This window comes from Sus scrofa, chromosome 6 (assembly GCF_000003025.6).
Source record: "Sus scrofa isolate TJ Tabasco breed Duroc chromosome 6, Sscrofa11.1, whole genome shotgun sequence".
Lineage (NCBI taxonomy): Eukaryota > Metazoa > Chordata > Mammalia > Artiodactyla > Suidae > Sus > Sus scrofa.
In genome coordinates, this window is record NC_010448.4 from 89536021 (window position 1) to 89555649 (window position 19629).

Genomic DNA, 19629 nt, shown 5'->3' on the forward strand with positions numbered 1-19629 from the left:
CTTGAGAGACCCACAGTTTTGGCGTGTCTCTTCTCAGATCTGTTCCTTTGCTTTCACGCACACACACACACACACGTACATTGTCTGCATATACATATGTAGTTTGGATGTGTGTTTTTAAATAGATAGGTCCGTACTGTCTGTGATTTGCTTTTTCACCTGACAGCACGCTGGCATTCCCTCTACATCACTGCCCGACAAGTGTCTTGCTTTTGTGGCTTCCCCGTCCTCCATATCGAGGATGGACCACGTCTCTTCACATAGCCCCTGCTGCAGACAAGTAGGTTGTGTTTAGTTTTGTCTGATCACAGTTCTGTATGAAAGGTTCAAGTACACCAATTCTTGTGCTCATGTGCAAAGATCTCTTTATGAGCTATTTCAAGTATCCACATTGCTTCATCAAAAATTATGTACATTTGAAATTTAAGTGACTGTTGCCAAACCGCCCTCCATTAAGGTTGATAAATAAACATTCCCAGCATGTATGACACACACACAATGCTTGTGCCAACTCTGGATATTAGTCCTTTCAATGCACAAATTTTTGATTTTTTTTTTAAATCATAGTTTTAATCTGTTACCATTTTCATCTTTTTGTCTACTTAACCTGATATCGTAGATGTTTTCTGGTCTCCTTGCTTTTAGAAGAATAACTTTTATTACAGAAATAAAAAAAGAGGAAAAGTTCATTGTTAAAGAATCAGAAAGTACAGTTAGGCCAAAAAAAATTGTTTTAAAATTACGCTTAATTCTACCATCCATTGCTGCATCTCCATCTCCTACTTAAAACTTTTTCTGTGCCTTAAAATTTTCTTTTTTTACAATCTTCTTTTTAATGGGTAGTTACTGTTCAGTAGAGGAGATTGATCACAATTTATTGAACTCTTCCCTAATATTGCATGTTTCAGTTGGCTCTAATTTTTGCTGTCATAAATAATACAGTAGTGAACATCTTGGATTTGCTTGTTTCTTGTTTGAATGGTTCCCACAGTGCCCCTGTCATAGATAACAGGACTCAGTTTAGTCCTTAGGTATCTAAGGCATATCACACACACACACACACACACACACACACACACACACACACACTCTCTCTCTCTCTCTCTCTCCTCTCTCTCTCTCTCTCTCTCTCTCATTTAGTTACCCCTGAGTAATAATTTACAAAGGGAAGGGGAGGCTCAGAAAGGCTGGTGACCTGCCAGTCACATAGCTGGGTGGCGGGGACTGAGCTGGCTTCTGCAGCTACCCCTCACCCTTGTCCCCCATGTCTTCGCAGGTCTGGGGCTCTCCTCCCGGACCCCTGCTGTGAGCACGTCTGAGTCGAGTGCCGGCACGGGTACTAGCACCCCGTCCACACCCACCACCACCAGCCAGAGCCGCCTCATCGCCTCGTCCCCCACCCTCATCTCAGGGATCACCAGCCCCCCCCTCCTGGACTCCATCAAGACAATCCAGGGCCACGGCCTGCTTGGCCCCCCCAAGTCTGAGCGCGGCCGGAAAAAGATCAAGGCGGAGAACCCAGGGGGGCCGCCTGTCCTCGTAGTCCCCTACCCCATCCTGGCCTCGGGCGAGACTGCCAAGGAGGGCAAGACATACAGGTGGGGGTCTTGGTGGGAGGGGGTTTTTGTGGGCTTGGGACAGAGGCCGGGTGCCTAGGGCTGCTTCAGGAGCCCAGCCAGAAGGGGGGGATGGGAGACCGGAAAGAGCCTCCCCGGAGGCTGAGGGGGGCGGGGCTACGGTCCAGTGGGCGGGGTCTCCTGGCCAGCCCCACGCACACCCCTTCAACGATGGTCTCTGGCTGGCGCGGCCCCACCTGCAGCCTGGGATCGTGAGAATTTGTTTTTTCCTGTCTTCAGGCAGTGTTCCCAAGCCTCAGCCTTAGCATCGAATTTCCAAAAGTGCCAGTGCCGGGGCACACCTACAGGAATTCTGACCTAACATGCCGAGGGCCTGGGGTCAGCCTTTCTAGAAAGCTCCCCAGAGGATTCTAAAGCACAGTCAGGGTGGAGGACTTCTCACCGGCAGTGTTGGAGCCCCGCCCGGCGAGCCATGGCTCACCAGCCAGTCTTTCGAGGTCCCCAGCCTGCTGTAAATATGCCTCCTCTTTCCTCTCCGGATTAGAGGGTATCCAGGCTGGGAGTCCGCCCTCACAGCGAAGCTCTACCCCTGGGGCAAGGTCCCTCTGTGGTGGAAGGTCTCCCCTGAGCTGCCCAGGCACTGCGTGGGGGATCTTATACCAGGTGTGAACCTGCCTCTCGCCCCACAGGTGTAAGGTCTGCCCGCTGACCTTTTTCACCAAGTCCGAGATGCAGATCCACTCCAAGTCGCACACAGAGGCCAAGCCCCACAAGTGCCCGCACTGCTCCAAGTCCTTTGCCAACGCCTCCTACCTGGCCCAGCACCTGCGCATCCACCTGGGCGTCAAGCCCTACCACTGCTCCTACTGTGATAAGTCCTTCCGACAGCTCTCCCACCTCCAACAGCACACCAGGTAAGTGGCCTGCCTGGTGCTGCCCTGCTGCAGCACCTGCTCCTGGTGCAAGGAGGGACAAGGACCTTCTCTCGGTGACTGTTCCCCTCAGGGGATCAAGACCAGAGGCCTTTGCTTGGCATGCAAGGCCTTTTATGATACAGGTTTTGTGGACCTCGCTGGCCTCAGCTCTCACTACCTCACTGCCCTTCCTGCTATTTCTCTCTCTCTCTCTCTCTTTTTTTTTTTTTTTTCTTTTTGCCTTTTCTAGGGCTGTTCCTGCGGCATATGGAGGTTCCTAAGCTAGGAGTCTAATCAGAGCTGTAGCTGCCGGCCCACACCAGAGCCATGGCAGCGCGGGATCCGAGCCCTGTCTGCAACCTACACCAGCTCACGGCAACGCCAGATCCTTAACCCACTGAGCGAGGCCAGGGATGGAACCCACAACCTCATGGTTCCTAGTCAGTTTTGTTAACCACTGAGCCACAATGGGAACTCCCTTCCTGCTATTTCTCGTCTGTGGGTCTTTGCACATGCCATGGCCTTGACCTGAAACACTCTCCCCCTCCTTTACCCTGTTTCTCTCACCTTCTCCGATCCATCTTTCAGTCCAGCTTCCTCCAGGAAGTCCTCCTGGACTCCCCTGATCTGGTTCCACAGGCCCTGGGCTTCCCCATCCCAGCAGTGGGAGACCATCTTATACTTGCCTGGTCGTTTGCCCCCCGCCCCCCCCGCCCCAGTATACTGGGGGCTCTTGAAGGCAAGGGCCTGGTCTCCTCCACTTCCACATCCCCAGTGGGTGGCACATAATAAGCCTTGAGGCGTTTTTTTAATATTGTGGAATAAATAGAACTAGCTTTTAGAGGGCACATGAGTCATCCACTTAACCAATATTTACAGTGTCTCTACTATATGCCAGCTGTGCCCCTCGGTGCTTGGAAATACAGTGATGAACAGCACAGACCCACATTCCTGCCCTCTTAGGGTGTACAGTCCAGTCGCATGTGTGAAAGGGAGATTCAGAGATACACATGCTTTCAGGAAAGAAGAGTTTTTGTAGGAGAGGATAGACCTCAGAAAGACTGGCTTGCCAAATAAAAATACCATAGGTATTTAAAGAAAAAAAAAAAAACAAAAAACTAAAGGTTACCAAATTACAGTTCCTCTCTTCAGAGGAGAAGCAGCACAGCAATTTTCTCACATGCCGGTTCTCCTATCTATCAGCACGGCTGTGCGTCTGCCAATATCAGCCTTGTGAAAGTCAGGGGTAAAATTGTTTTGGTTGTGGAGTTTGTTGCTCACAGAGAGTCCTCAAGGGTTTTTTCTGTTTCAGGGACCAAGGCTAGACAGAGGGACCTTCGGTTTTGTTTGGTGGTGGTGGTGGTTTATCCATGTCTCTCCTTGTCTTTGTACACTTTATCCCAGGATGCAAGATGTCCTGGCTGTTGCTCTGACTTGGGGGCCTATAGGTTTGATAGTAAGAGACAAATGACCCGATGGCAGCAGGACATGGCCTCCGTCTGCTTTTCTTGTTCCCACGCCCCCTGAGGCATGGATTTGACCACGTAGGTTTGTTTCAGAAACTTCCTGGTTTTGTCATGCATTTATTTTTTTAAGTTTGGCTAATTTTATGTGCATAGCTGTGTGTAACGAGGTGCTGATCTAGAAACAAAGTCCTCCTGGCTAAATGGTTATTGAAATTAGAGCATGTGACCCCAAGGTTTGAGCGTTAACTTCTGTCAGGGGACTTTGTAAAGCCCCTGGCCCATAATTTTAATCTGTATGTGTGTGAAATTTTTTTTTCTTTTTTTTTTTTAAATTAAAAAAATTATGGCTACACTCACAGCATATGGAAGTTCCAGGGATTGAATCCGAGCTGCAGCTGCAAGCTATGTCACAGCTGTGACAATGTGGCATCCTTTAACTCATTGCACGGGGCTGGGGATCACACCCACGCCTGCGCAGAGACCCAAGCTGCCTGCCGCAGTTGGATTCTTAACCCACTTTGCCATAGCTGGAACGCCTGAAAAATTTGTTTTCTTATCGTACTGTTTAATCTAAGATCGCTCTAATTTCCTATTTAAGGTCAGGAATCTAGAACCATTCAATTCACCTCTTGTCAGATTGTGCCTGTGCTACGTGAAACGGGAAGGGTACCATCTTTTCAAGTTTGTCAGTGGTTCTATGTTAGCAGGAATGACTTTTTCATAACCTGAATGGCAGGGATTCCACAAGCCATGGAGTAGGTGCCGTCCTGTTTCCAGAAAGCTGGGGAGGCAGCATTCCCATGTAGGACAGACAGGCCTCGTTTCTTCCTGTCAGGCTTGTCATGCCTAATTAAATGAAATTTGTCTTTAAATGTGACATTTCTGGCCTGGTCATGGTTACACATTTGATTTGCCCAATCATATCCTGTAAGAAAGAAGGACAGATTCTTCATGAACCTATTTACAGAAACCAGTGGTCGTGAAAAGGAAAAGGTCTCAGAAAAGGCACTTTGAATATTTTTTAGCAGTTGTTCCAAGAAATTTTGCAGACCAGGCCAATTACTTTTTGGATTTTGATTTTGATCTTTTGGTCTTTTTTAGGGCTGCACCTGGGACCTGTGGACGTTTCCAGGTCAGGGGTCGAATCAGAGCTGCAGCTGCCAGCCTATGCCACGGCCACAGCCACAGCAACACCAGGTCCAAGCCGTGTCTGTGACCTACACCACAGCTCACGGCAACGCCGGATCCCCGACCTACTGAGTGAGGCCGGGGATTGAACCTGCGTCCTCATGGATACCAGAGGGGTTCCTTACTGCTGAACCATGATGAGAACTCCAGTTACATCTTTTTAATAGAACTACTATTTTAAAACTTCCTTGATAATTTATTAGTTTATCTCTATGTTAAATTGTCATTCTTCCCCCATCCCCCAAATACTGAAGGGTTAGCTGGAGCGAGGCACCACTCAAGGATTATTTTAACCCAGTTCGTTCCAATATAGCCTCCTAAACTGAGGATTAGAAATAGATCAAAGAAAAAAAAAAGGGTTTCTCATATGCCTCTTAGAAAATAGAACAGTAAGCCCAATTAAATCACTTTCATCCAGTCCTAGGTCATAATCCCTGTTCCCTGAACTTGGGGAGTTAGTCTGCTTTGCAGAGTTGTCTGCTTCGAGACCTGAGACTCTCGGATCCTGCCTTGGCCTCAGGCAATGTCTGGTCGTGGAGATGGCCCATGGTGATCCCCCAAAGTGTGAAGAGCCAAGTGCACTGGCTCTTCAGTCCTCTGCCGAGTTGGTCACCTTTTTTTTTTTTTAATTTTCATATTTTACATTTAAAAAAATTGAAGTATTGTTCATTTACAATGTTGTGTTGATTTCTGCTATAATACAGCACAGTGATTCAGTTATGCACACATAAGGGTTTACTTTAAAAAGTACATTCTTTGCCATGAATATAGGATATTGACTATAGCTCTCTGGGCTACACGGTAGGATCTTGTTGGTTATCCTCCTGTATTACAGCTGACGTCTGCTGAGCCCCAGGAAGACTCAACCTCTGATCTGAAGCACAGGCTTTAGGCAAGTGTGAGGGTGGAGGTCAGACCTGTTGATGAGACTAAATGACTCTGGTCCGGTTATTATATAATCAACAATATCAGAAGGGAGGAGCGTGGCATGCTCTGTTCAGGTATTGTGCCTTATCAATTTTTTAGACTCAGAGCATACTGTAAGGCAGCGAAGGTATTGACCCATCTTCTCAGTCTTTTAATTGATCTCATAAAGCAAGCATCATGGTTAGCACTAATAAGTGTAGTTAAATCTAGAAAAAATATTTTGAAAGACATTTCTCTCTGGATACTTATGGTGCTAATCTCCGAATAAAAGTAAGTTGTTGGGGAGTTCCCATTGTGGCTCAGCAGAAACGAATCTGACTAGCATCCAAGAGGACACAGGTTTGATCCTTGGCCTCGCTCAGTGGGATAAGGATCCGGCGTTGCGGTGAGCTGAGGTGTAGGTCACAGATGTGTCTCAGATGTTGCAGAACACACAGAGTTTGCCCCACTCAGGGGGTGTGCCTCCACTGCTCCCCTGCATGGAAAGTTCTTTCCCTTCCTCATGTTGCTGGGGCTGTGGTGCAGGCCTGTGGCTACATCTCTGATTTGATCCCTAGCCTGGGAACCTCCATGTGCCGCGGGTGTGGCCCTAAAAAAAGAAAAAAAAAGTTGTTGGTTTTTTTCCCCTGTCTTAAAAAGTACACAAGTGTATATATTTATATTCTATGTAATTATGTATTTTTTCTGATGACTATATATTTATGTAAATTATATATAATTACATATATACACACATAAAATTAACTCTGGGAGATTGAGCCCCTTTTCTTTTGATTTGCCAACTTTCTTATACTAGAAACTTCCTAGGACGGCTTTCACTCTAGTGTTTGGCTAATGAAAATGTGGAGACTATAAACCATGCCCTCGTTAAGAGCTTTTATAAAACGAGGGAACAAATCTTTGGTGTTGCCCAAGGGCTAGCTGGAAATGCCAGGGCTGTTTGGGTGTAAAAGATACCTTGATATTTTATTATTCTGCATTCGGGGCCTGGATTTAAGAAAGGCCGTAGCCCAGAGTTGGCAGAGTAGTAGGAAGTCTGGTAGGAAATGAACACAGTAGCAGGGAATACTCAGTAAGGATCCTAGTGTTTTCCGAAGTAGACATTTGTTTAAAAATATGTTTTAAGACCAGGACCCAACAAGCAACAAAAAATTAACAGGCCTCGAGGGAGGAGATTTTGTCAGAACGTTCCTTGTCCAGGGATGGTTCTCTGTTCCTGGGGGCACGATGTTTTTTCTCTTGCTCTTTTTTTCTTCTGAGTGACCTGAGTTCATCGTGGTTGGAAACCAAACAAACAACACAAGAAGGTCCTATCAACATTTAGAAACGAATTATGAGGCATTACGCAGTGGTGTGTGTAATCAAACCAGTGCGTCCTAACCCAGTGACAAAGAGGTGGGTGTTGCTCGTGCCCAGGAGTCCCCGAAGCCTTTAGACAAACACAGCAGAAAAGGCCAAACGTCAGGATGCAACCAGATGCCAGGTTGCTTGTTTGCTACCATTCCACAGAGAATTCTGGTTTTTTGCCCCTCATTAGAGAATCAGGCAGTCGGGGCATTTAATCAAATCCACCTTCCCACTGTCAGGCCAACGCTAAAGGGGGGAAAAGAAGGTCATGTCAAAATGGAACCAGCCTGGCTCAGGTAATAAAAGTAGAGCCAGCAGCTGGGTGGGCCGGACCCCCTGGGGGTTGTGAGCGGTGTGCCTGGGAGCATGGCTGGGTTCCTATGGTTGAGTGGCGTTGGCGATTCTGGAGGATCCTGGAGGGACCTCCGTCGGCGAAAGGAAGGCACAACAGGGCAAGAAAAAGCAGGTGCTTTGCAATGTGTTTGCAGAAACGCAGACCTCAGAAGGATTGGCCCGCACATTGTAAAACTGCGTGCATTTAAGGAGACAGTAAATAGGAATTGGTAGCGAGTCTGTTCATGGTGAAGATACAGCGGCTGTCTGGTGCCAGCAACATCTGGTTAAGATCACATATCTGTCTCAGAGAATCACAATGCAGTCCAGATAACCTTGTTTTACGTGGGAGTTAGTCAGGTTTAGGAAAGGGCTCGCTCAAGTTTTTACCTGTTTGGGGAACGTATGTGAGACTCTGGGTTTGTTTATTTGTTCCGGCAGCAGAGCGGGGTTTGTTTTGTTGTTCTTCTTATGGCCACACTGGGGGCATATGGGGTCAAACGGGAGCTGCAGCTGCCAGCCTCCGCCACAGCCACAGCAACGAGGGATCCGAGCCGTGTCTGCGACCTACACCACAGCTCACAGCCACGCCAGATCCTTCACCCACTGAGCAAGGCCAGGGGTCGAACTCATATCCTCATGGATCCTAGTTGGGTTCTTAACCTGCTGAGCCACGACGGGAACTCCAGCAGAGCGGTTTTTGCCCTTGTTTTCCTTCTGGCTGTGAGATGTTGTGTGCCTGTGTGATGACACTTGTGGCAGGGGTAGGTGTCATTCTGTTTTCTCCAGCGCGATGACAGTGATGGTTCTAACATCCCAGCAGCAACTACTCTTGGTCTGAGAGCTCGGAGTGCTTGGCCCGCACGGGTGTTTACATACAAGGTATCGGTAAAGTAAGTCCTTACATGGTGCGAAATTGTTTCTGCATAAGAGATAAGGAACCTGAAAGGAGCCGCAGACAGAGAACCATCTCAAAGGTTCACTTTCTCTATATCTACCATTGTTTTAGTTACAAAGCACAGCATGAATGAAGCCCTTCAAGATAATGTGCCATTTATCACCTGGAAAATAAAGGATAAATGATAATCAGTCCTCAACAATTTTATTCAAACCTCAAATAAATTCCCCCCTTTGTTGTTTTTCATAAATTGTTTATCTTAAATAGATGTGCATGTATTAAAAACTACACTGTGGAAATACCTTAGGGATGTGCTTTATGCAAATTACAGTCATCTCAGTCTTTATTATTATTATTTATTTTATTTTATTTTATTTTTTTGTCTTTTTGCCTTTTCTAGGGCCGCACGTGCAGCATATGGAGGTTCCCAGGCTAGGGGTCTAATCGGAGCTGTAGCTACTGCCCTACGCCGGAGCCACAGCAATGTGGGATCTGAGCCGCGTCTGTGACCTACACCACAGCTCACAGCAATGCCTGGATCCTTAACCCACTGAGCGAGGCCAGGGATCAAACCTGCAACCTCATGGTTCCTAGTCAGATTCGTTAACCACTGCACCACGATGGGAACTCCTCAGTCTTTATTATTTCCCCCATTTTATTTCATTATTTCTTTGGGGGCGCTGCACTCGCGGCATGTGGAAGTTCCTGGGCCAGAGATCCAACCTGTGCCATGGCAGGAACCAGAACCACAGCAGTGACACCACCAGATCTTTTGCCCACTGAGCTACCAGGGAGCTCCTATCATCCCTATTTTAGAGGCGAGGAAGCTGGGCCTCGGGGGCAGAGTCCCTTGCCCAAGGCCACCCAGCTAAGAGGAGGCGGAAGTGAGATGCGACCCAGAGCAGCAGCCCATGCCTTGGAGGGAAGAAGAGGCTGAGGGTGTCGGGATGCAGAAGATGCTCAGATGAAGTGAGGTCCAAGCAGGAGAGCAGGGCAAGGCTTTGGGTCTGGGGCAGGGAGGTAAAGGAGCAGCCCAGGGGCACTGATTTCAGCTCGGCCTCCCTATGCTACACAGGCCTGGAGTCAGTGGTGAGCTCCCCGTCAGGGCAGATGTGGGCATCAGGGCTGGGTGTGCCCCTCTGGTGAAGATGCCCTGGAGAGAGAGGATTCTGATGTTGGGATTGAGGGCTTGGCCCTGTCTTGAAAATCAGGAGCTGAAGAGCTCAGGGCCCAGTTATCTGTGGGAACATTGGCTCCCCGATGCCCCTCTGAGCCAGCCCATTGCTGGGTGCCATGCGGAATGAAGATCAGCAGTCAGAGGCAGGCTCTGGGCCAAAGGAACTCCCACCACGACCTGAGAGGCTGGTGGATGTGAACATTTCCATGAATGAGGGAAGTATGTGCTGGAGGTTGGGGAGGATCATCTGAGCTGGGTGTTGAAGGGTCCATAGTGAGAGATGGGACCAGTGTTCCCATCAGAGGGAACAGCATGAGCAAAGGCTTAGCGGCTTGCTGGCAGATGTGTCTGCGTGTGCATATGGGGAGACTGGTAAGATGCCCTGCTGGGGAAAGCAGTGGTCAGGGGTGCTTTAGACTGTGAATGGTGGGAGTTTGAATTCTGTCCTGGACAAGGCAGAGACAGTGGGGGATACAAAGCAAGGCTGTGACAAGGTCAGATCCTTGTGCTGCTGTGGTGGTGGATGTGAGGAGGGGAGAGGCTGAGCTGGGAGTCCAGGAAGAAGGCTGGGCAGCTCTGGCACTTGAGGTGGAGGCCAGAGAAGCAAGGTCTTGAGGAAGGACTTGATGTTCCTGGAGGACTGTCAGTCAGTCAGTCGACAAACGTGTGTGAAATACCCTTGAGGAATGGGTGTTGTTGATTATGTGGAGCGTATTACTATCGTCAGTGACTGACTTCAGGAGGAAAGAACTCACCTTCCTAGGTATCAAGTCCTCTCTGCTGAGCTTGAGCCAGGCTCTGGGAGGAAGGCGATAAATGAGACCAAGGGCAGCCTTGCTCTCAGGGAGGGAGGCGTGACTGGACATTAACAAAACATGTGCCCGCATGCAGGGGCTGCAGGGGGCCAGGCCTAGTCTGGGGGGGGTCAGGAAACGCTGCCCCCATCCAGCACTTTTACACTGAGAATGGGAACCTGGCCTTTAGACAGGTATTCGCTGAGGACAAGTGTGCCCGGAAGAGGAGCAGCCTGGACACAGGATGGAAAGTAGAAAGGGACTTGGATCGCTGGCCCGGCCGGAGGGAGGCCGGACCTGGAGCCTTAGGGTGAGGAAGAGGTGTGACTTGGGCAGCAGTGGGAGGTGCAGACCCCGGGGGTGGGCCTTGTGAGGTTCAAACAAAATCAGTACATGCCCTCTGCCCCCTGACCCCTCACTGACCTGTTCCCCAGCCCTGGAGGGGAACTGGGATGGGATGCACTGGAGGGATTCTGGCCGCAGAGATGGGGGCTGGTCCAGGTGACCCCCCATGGTCCTTCCATTGTAGAGACAGGGTGCAGTCACCTGGGATGATGTCCCCTAGCATGTGATACCCCCAGACATGTGGGTAGAATAGGAGTCCTCAGAACTGGGCTGGCCCAGCAGCACCCGGCCTGTCCCCACGCAGCCTGAGACGAGCCCTTCCTGCCCTCAGTGTTCCCCGTCTCATAGAGGAGACAGAGGAGGGTGCAGCCAGGGCACAGGGGCGGCGGGCAGAAGCATCTGTCAGGTGACAGTGGCCAGATGAGAAACAGTTCCCTGACCAGGGCACAGAAGCAGGGAGGTGAGGCCGAAGCACACATCAAAGGCCCGGAACAGAAAGAAATTGAAACTGTCAGCTCTGAGTGGCCAGTCAAAGTCCTGGGCTTCCTGACAGCACCGTGTTCTTTATTCCAGCCCAGCCCAAGGGGCCTTGGTTTGCTCCATGAGTCTGCTGATGGGCAGAGCAAACCCAGGCGGCGAGGGGTAGGGGGGCTGGGGCTCTAGGGAAGGAGCAGGACCGTGCGGCCAGCGCTGGTTTCTCCCTCCATCTAGTGCTCATCAGCAAATTAGGCAAAAGAGGTTCAGGTCCAGCCTGCATCTCATTGCCCACCTGCTTGGCACGGGATTTGCCAGAGCAGATAACTGAAGATGAGCAAGAAGCAGGGGGCCTCCCATCCCTGCGTGCGCCGCGCTCCTGAGCCCCACACACACACCTCATCCAAGCCCCTCTCCAGCCTCCCCATCCTCACCTGGCTGTTGGAGGAGCACGAGCTGCAACAGCTGCCAGAAAATGCGGCCATCAGCCTTCAAGTCACTGCCCCCAAGTCACCTTCCCAGTGGCGACCCCGACCACCCTAGTTAAGATGGTACCTGCCCCGCCCCCGGGCACTCATGATGCCCTCACCTTGCTCTGTTTCTTCTCACAGCACTTATTACCTGCTACGTGTGCTTTATTTCACACTCATGGTTTGCATGAGGCAGTGAGTCTTGTCTGTTTTGTTCACTGATAGGTTCCAAACACCCCGCGCGGTGCCTGGCACATGCGAACCTGATAGAATAATTGTTGAGTGAATGAATACTAATATTAATAGCAAGTGTTTACTGAGTGCTGACTTTGTGCCAGTGCTTGGCTAAGCCCGTTCCATGTGTGGTCTAGTGTAACCTCCACAAAGCCCAGTGACGTAGGAACGATATCTTTATACCCATTTTGCAGATGAGGAAACTGAGGTTCAGGGTTTTTAACCAAGGTCACCTGGCTAGTGTGTGGCAGAGCCAGGGCGAGAACAAAAAGGGGCTCATGGGAAGGACACGGTGGGGCTGACCTTCGGGGCCGCTGTGTCCTACCTTCCCAGTCACTGGGGTGACCAGATGGCCGTCATAGACATGTACCTGGCATGAGGAGGGGGCAGGAAATAGAGGCATCTCCCAGTTAGAGGGAGATGCCTCCTTCTGAGGGAAAAGGCAAACCGCGCAGGGCGGAGCTGTGAATCTGCGCTCTTCGCAGTGGGATGGTCTGCAGGTGGCCTTTTTAGGAGAGGGCCGGGCGCAGTCCAAGCAAGCCCACCATGATCACCCGGAGGTCTGGGCCAGGGTGGGTTCAGCGGGGATCGGTGGGGAGCGAGGAGGTGCCAGGAGGTTGGGGAAGAAAGGAGAGGGGGTGGCCCTTGAAGCCCCCAGCTCTTGCCTGGGCCTCACGCTGAGGAGGGTGTGTGGAGTGGAGCCTGGGAGGCTTGGGGGCCAGAGGTGGGGGCCGGCCAGCCGAGGGCTCAGGGGCTGGAGCTGGCCTGGGAGATCAGTCAGGGACTCCACCTCACTGGGCTGCCCCTTGCAGAATCCACACAGGCGACAGACCCTACAAGTGCCCACATCCTGGCTGCGAAAAGGCTTTCACTCAGCTCTCCAACCTCCAGGTGAGTGCCCACCCAGCCGATGCGTACTGCTGTCCATCCCCCCACCAAAGGGGAGCATGAGAAGGGGACGGGGCTGGGGGAGCCCAGCCGCCTCCTGACCCCCTGCTGTGCTCCCCATAGTCTCACCAGCGCCAGCACAACAAGGACAAGCCCTACAAGTGTCCCAACTGCTACCGGGCCTACTCGGACTCAGCCTCCCTGCAGATCCACCTCTCAGCCCACGCCATCAAGCACGCCAAGGCCTACTGCTGCAGCATGTGCGGGCGGGCCTACACCTCGGTGAGTGCCAGTCTCCCGGGAGCCTCTCCCTCTCCCGGCCTCCTCACATCTGTGCTGATGCTCCCATTTTCCAGGCAAGGAAACTGAGGCCAGAGAAGGGCAGTGACTCCCCAAGATCACAGTGAGTGGCTGAGCCAGGGCTTCTGCTTCCCGGCTCTTGGCTGCTTCCGGTTGAGCTACCTCCAGGCAGCCTTTAGACTGGGTGTAGGAGTCTTGGTTTATTCTGGGCAGTGGTGGGGAGCCTGGCACCCCTGCTCCCCAGAGCCAGGGAGAGAGAAGGGCCTTTCACCACTGAGGAAGCTGCAGCCCCCATCATGGCCACAAGGTGGCACCATGACCTGGCCCAGAGTCACCCTCATCTCCCAGGAAAGGCTCCAACAGGGCAAGAAAGATGCCAGCCTCCTGTCCTTAGGTGGGAATTTCCCTAAACAAGGGCCTTGCAGACCCAGAAGAGGGAGTCCAGGTGAGATACCTGTTGATGTGCTTCTGGCTAATCAAAGATTCTGGTTAACAGACCCCACGTATACCTAGACAGAGATCCCCGAGCCTCAGTTTCCTCATCTGTAAAGAGGAGGAGGTCATAGCTCTTCACCCATAGGGCTGCTGGCTGGCAGAGTCAGTGTCTGACAAACCTTAGCTAACACAATTATTTATTCACCCAGTGTTTACTGAACGCTTGTACCCGGCACTCAGGAATCAGGATGCATCAAACAGACATATTCTTTGCCCCTGGGGAGGTTGGAATCTGCTGCTAGAGACAGATATTGAACAAGTAACCACACAAATAAATATGTAATGACAAATTGTGGCAGCTGCTCTAAGCAAGGTTTCTCAACCCCAGCGCATGCTGACAACATTTTTTTGCCGGGGGGCTACTGTGCATTGTAGGATGTTTAGCAACATCCTTGGCCTCTGCCCACGAGCCACCCCTCCCCAAGTTGTGACAACCCAAAATGTCTCGGGACTTTGCCAGATGTACCCGGAGGGTGAAGTCGCCTCTGCTGGAGAACCACTGCTACAAAGGAAAAAAGGAAACAATTTTTCCAAAGACCGCTGCAGGGAGGCCAGAATGGCCCTGGGGAAGGGAGACAGGTCAGGGTAGGTGTCTGGGGAAGCAGCCTTTAGAGGGAGCCTTGAGGGATAATTAGCCAGGTGAGGAGGGGAAAGAACTTTCCGTGCAGGGAAGCAGTGGAGGCACACCCCCTGAGTGGGGCAAACTCCATGTGTTCCTGGAACTGAGCGAAAATGAGGTCACATGAGGCTGCAGGAGTTTGGATGTTTTTCCAGGTGGAGTGGGAACCCTGGGGACAGGTCTGTCCTCGGAGGGGAATTTTTTTCTTTTTCTTTTTTGGCTGCCCCACGGCATATGGAGTTCCCAGGCCAGGGATCAGATCCCAGCTAGAGCTGTGCCCTAAGCCACAGCTGTGGCAACGCTGAATCCTTTACCTACTGTGGTGGGCCGGGGTCAAACCCGCATCCCAGCACTCCTAAGACACCGCTGATCCCATTGTGCCACAGGGAACTCCCAGGAGAGTATTTTTGAAAGTTTGCTTTGGCTGGAGAGGGCGCGTGAGTTGCACCTTCCTACCTTCCTATACACGCCCAGTCTTAGAAGAGAGGCTGCAGGCAGTCACGGCCATGGTTCTTGGAGGGAATCTGAACTGGGAGGGGTGAGTGTCAGACCTCACCTGGCCTGAGGCCCTACCCTGAATGCATAACTGGACTCCATAGAAAAGAATAATTACTTTTTCTTTTAAAAAGTATTTTAATAGATTGACTTTTAAACTACTTTAATATATAAAAGAATCATTTTAGAATAGAAAGCCCTCATGTTCCCATCAGCCCCCAAAACTTGGCATCAGCCAGTCCTGCCTCATCCATAGCCCTGTTCTGGGGTTTCTTTTTTTTTTTCTTTTTTTTTTTTGTCTTTTTGCCATTTCTTGGGCCGCTCCAACTGCATATGGAGGTTCCCAGGCTAGGGGTTGAATCGGAGCTGTAGCCACCTGCCTACACCAGAGCCACAGCAACGCGGGGTCTGAGCCGAGTCTGCGACCTACATCACAGCTCACGGCAACGCCAGATCGTTAACCCACCGAGCAAGGCCAGGGATCGAACCCGCAACCTCATCGTTCCTAGTCGGATTCGTTATCCACTGCGCCACGACGGGAACTCCTGTTCTGGGGTTTTGTTTTGTTTTGTTTTTGTTTTTTTGTCTGTTTTGTCCTTTTAGGGCCACACCCGCGGCATATGGAGGTTCCCAGGCTAGGGGTCTAATTGGAGCTGTAGCTGCCGGCCTACACCAGAGCCACAGCAACGGCACATCCGAGCCGAGTCAGCAACCTACACCACAGCTCACGGCAATGCTGGATCCTTAACCCACAGAGCAAGGCCAGGGATCAAACCTGCAACCTCATGGTTCCTAGTTGGATTCGTTAACCACTGCACCACGATGGGAACTCCTTGTCTTTTTTTCTTCAGGGCTGCACCTGAGGCATATGGAGGTTCCCAGGCAGGAGTCAAATCCCAGGCTGTACACCACAGCCACAGACAGCAACGCCAGATCCAAGCCGAGTCTGCAACCTACACCATAGCTCACGGCAACACCGGATCCTTAACCCACTGAGCAAGGCCAGGGATCAAACCCACAACCTCATGGTTCCTAGTCGGATTCATTAACCACTGAGCCATGATGGGAACTCCTATCCCTGTTTTTTTAAACAAAACTGACATCATTTTTATCTGAAAATTTTCAGTTTATGGCTTTAAACACAAGGCCTCCTTTCTTTGAACTTACCCACAAATACCTTTATAATACCTTAAAATAACTCACCTTAAATTTAATATCATCACATACCCCATTGGCATTCATAGTTTCATTTGCCTCATGGATGCCATAATTTTATTTACTTATAAATTTTATTTCAAAACCAAGATCCAAATATGATTTTCATATAGCACTGAGTCAATATAGCTTTTAAACTATTAGTCCATCTACTCCCCCCCCCCTGTGCTTTTTTTCCTTCACATTTTACTCACTGAAGAATAGTTTCCTAGTTTGGATTTTGTTGATTGCTTCCCTTTGTGGTGTTTGATCGCCACCACATTCGAGGGCTTCCTCTGCTGGATTCTGAGCAAGTGAGGTATGAGGCCAAAGAGTGGCAGGTGGGAACCAGGGCGCCACCAGGCAGCCTCGTGGGAGGGTCTGTGGGCCTACAGGTGGAGCCTGGGGTGACCCCACCCCCCCAGTCTGGGTGCCTCTGGTCAGACTTAGAACCTGTAGTAGTGCTCAGGGGATGAACTGAGCATGCCCAGTTTATGCTTCCTAAAGTCACCATTCAGATCTGGCCCAGCTTCTTCCCAAGAGAAGATGGAATGTGGGGGTGCAGAGGCCAGGTCTCCCACCACCACCTAGAATGAAAGGTAGACACCCAGGAAGCAGTGGTCCCTTCAACCCTACTGCAGGCTAAGAGCTTTACTCCCATCAACATAGCAACCCTTTGAGGTTTGTACATTCCCCATCCCTGCCTGCAGAGGGGGAAACTGAGGCTTGGAGGGGTGAGACGACTTGCCCAACGTTCTCCTGCTGAGAAATGACAGAGCTAGGCTCAAACCAAGGCCTCACTGGGCGCACCAGCTTGATGGGGGCAACTGAGCTCTACTGGCCGAACTCCACTCCGGTAAATGGCACCTAGTCTGGCCCTAGGGAGTTCGGAGTGGGCACTGGTGAAGGGGGAGCCTAGTGCCTGCCAGCTCTCTAGTCAGCACACGTGGGCTCGGACTCTGGTGAATGAGCCAGCCGCCGCTGCTGGTGGCAGTGCAGCGTCGCTGGAACCACTGCTGGAAGCCCCTCCCTCTGATCCCCCAAAGATGCGGCTATCCACCACTCTCCCGTCCTACCTCCCAGGGAGCCCTCTAGTGGCCGCTTCTGGGAACTGCAGCTCCCCCTCCACCCCTCTCTCCTGTCGTTAGTTCTAAATTCTGCATCTCAAACCCGCCCACAGGAGACCTACCTGATGAAGCACATGTCCAAACACACGGTGGTGGAGCACCTGGTGAGCCATCACTCACCCCAGAGGACGGAGTCCCCCGGCATCCCGGTGCGAATTTCCCTCATCTGAGCCCACCCAAGGCGCCGCCCCGCCCTGCCCACTGGCAGACATAGACCCAGGCAGCACCTAGGCCCCGGCTCCCTCCAGGGGCCCTACAGGAACAGCGGAGCTCTCTCATGACCTTCCTGACCTTCCAGAAGGCCTGGGCCGCAGAAGCCCTGCCCGGTCCAGCTCTGGGGGCGGCCAGGCCAACTGCAAGATTCTGGACTCTTTTGGTGGCATCCAAAGACGATCTCAGAGCACTTTGAACCTCTCTGCTGGGTTTTCCTTTTGTTCCCTTCACTTGGCTTCACTGTTTTTTTTGTTTTGTTTTGTTTTGTTTTGTTTTAAGTTTGTTTTGGAAATAACAAAAAAGATATTTATTGGCCAAGAAGTTGGTGCTGCTAAGACCGAGAAGTTAAAAGAACCGGACAGATGGACAGAGAACCAGAGGGCAGCGTGGGACCTTCTCTTGCCACAGCCTCAGGCCTTGAGGGGAAGGCTCAGGCCTGGGTTTCTGGACTGCGGAGGGGGGCCCCCAGGTGGGAGGGGCAAGGAGGCAGCTGGAGTGAGCCACTCACCCCTGGGTGCCCAGCTCAAGCCTCTGCAGTTGCGCCCTGGGCCTCAACTGAGCAGAGGGATGTGGCAGCTACCGGGGCAGCCCAGGCTTCAGGAGACAAAACGAGAGGGGCCGGCAGGTCTGCAGGACCAAAGGGTGCAGCGTTGGGCTGGGCTGGGCGCAGGCCCAGGGAAATGGGGTGGGGTGGGCTGGGTAAAACCTGGCACCCCCACTGCCCTGAAGACCACCCCAGTCTACCTCGGTGCTGGCCAGGAAACCTATTGGCTACCTCTCCCACCATCCCAGACTATGGGCAGTGGGATGGGGAGGGAGTGGGCCTGGGGCTAGGACCCCCCCTTTCCAGAATTTCCTCCAGATGGGGCAGTGCCCGAGAAGAGGTTATCTGTCTTCCCTGCCATGGAGGGGAACGCCCAGCCCAGGCCCTCGGTCCCTCGGCAGGGAAGGGATCCTCGGGGAGGAGGGTCCCAGGAGCAGACCCTGCCCTCAGCCCCCACAGACACACCCCAATCTGAAAGCCATGCGTGTCCGTGTATATAGGAACCATGTACAGAGCCCGGAGAAGCCCCCCCTACGTCCCCCGGGGGGAAAAAAAAAGAAAACTAGACAGAAACTCATCTATATATTCTGTATCTGGAGTTCCGTTTTGAATATTAACTGTGTTATTTTTATACACTTTTTAAGCCTTAACTCGCCATTGATTTACCAGTTTAACGTCTCCTGGGGTTTCTTTTCCCACGGGGTTCTCTGCCCCGCCCCTGCCCCTTTGTTTGACTTGCGTCTGATACTCAGTATTGTAGCTTTTCGTCCGCATGTTACTACCCTGTAAATACGCTGTTATACACACTGTTAACATCCCTTTGCTTTTTTCTATGGGACCTCCAGGCCACCATATTTAGAACTAGTTACCTTATTAAAAAAGAGAAAACAGTCTGTTGGCTTCTCAGTCTGCATCGTGGTGGCAGGGAGGTGAGGGCAGATGTCCCTCGGCGCTTCAGGAACGAAATTTGCGTTATATTTAAGAAAAGGGGTGGGGAGCAAAATAAAAGAGGTGGGGGAAGACACTAAAGGGGGCAAGAAACAAAGGAATTCCAACCCCTCTGCTCTTTGTATTTCTCTGTTGTGAAGAATAAACTGAACCTGCAGCCGGGTGGTGGCCGTGTGTGGCGTGCTCTGTGCGAGGGCGGGGCTGGGGGGCACCTTTCCACTGCTCCTCTCCCCTCCCCCGCCCCCCAGACTTGGGGAAGAAGGGAAACAGCCCTTCCTGTGTCCATCGCTTGCGGCCAAGGACCATGACGGCTCAGAGGAGTGAGTTCCCAATGGCGAGTTCCACGGTGACTCATGGCTGAGTCACTTTCTGTCTCTCCCACCAGGAGGCTGGCACAGGGCCAGCCATGGTACGTTCTGGGGGAGATGCCTACCTTTCCCTCCTGGGCAATCAAAACGTTGACCCCCCATGGGGAAGATGTCTGTGGAGGGGACGTGGTCCCCTCAGTCCCTGGAACAGCTGGGAGCTGTGAGGCTGGAGCTGCTGCCACTGAAGGAGCCCGAGGATGAAGCTGACTTCGAACAAGGCCAAGTGGAGAGCTGGAGACGCTTCGTCAAGCCCTGATGCACACCCCAGCACTGTCCTTTTGCGTAAGCTAGTAA

The 19629-nt window shown here is 51.6% G+C and overlaps 1 protein-coding gene across 4 annotated transcripts in view; it reads left to right on the plus strand.

The window, feature by feature from the left end:
• ZNF362 (zinc finger protein 362) overlaps positions 1-19129 on the plus strand; it is a 41324-nt gene extending 22195 nt beyond the window's left edge. For all 4 annotated transcript variants that reach the window (XM_021095853.1, XM_021095854.1, XM_021095852.1 and 1 more), the window contains 5 exons: positions 1277-1598; positions 2267-2491; positions 12957-13035; positions 13156-13314; positions 17316-19129. In XM_021095853.1, the coding sequence (XP_020951512.1) occupies positions 1277-1598; positions 2267-2491; positions 12957-13035; positions 13156-13314; positions 17316-17432 (902 nt within the window). In that variant the 3' untranslated portion in view covers positions 17433-19129. The remainder of the gene's footprint in view (positions 1-1276; positions 1599-2266; positions 2492-12956; positions 13036-13155; positions 13315-17315) is intronic.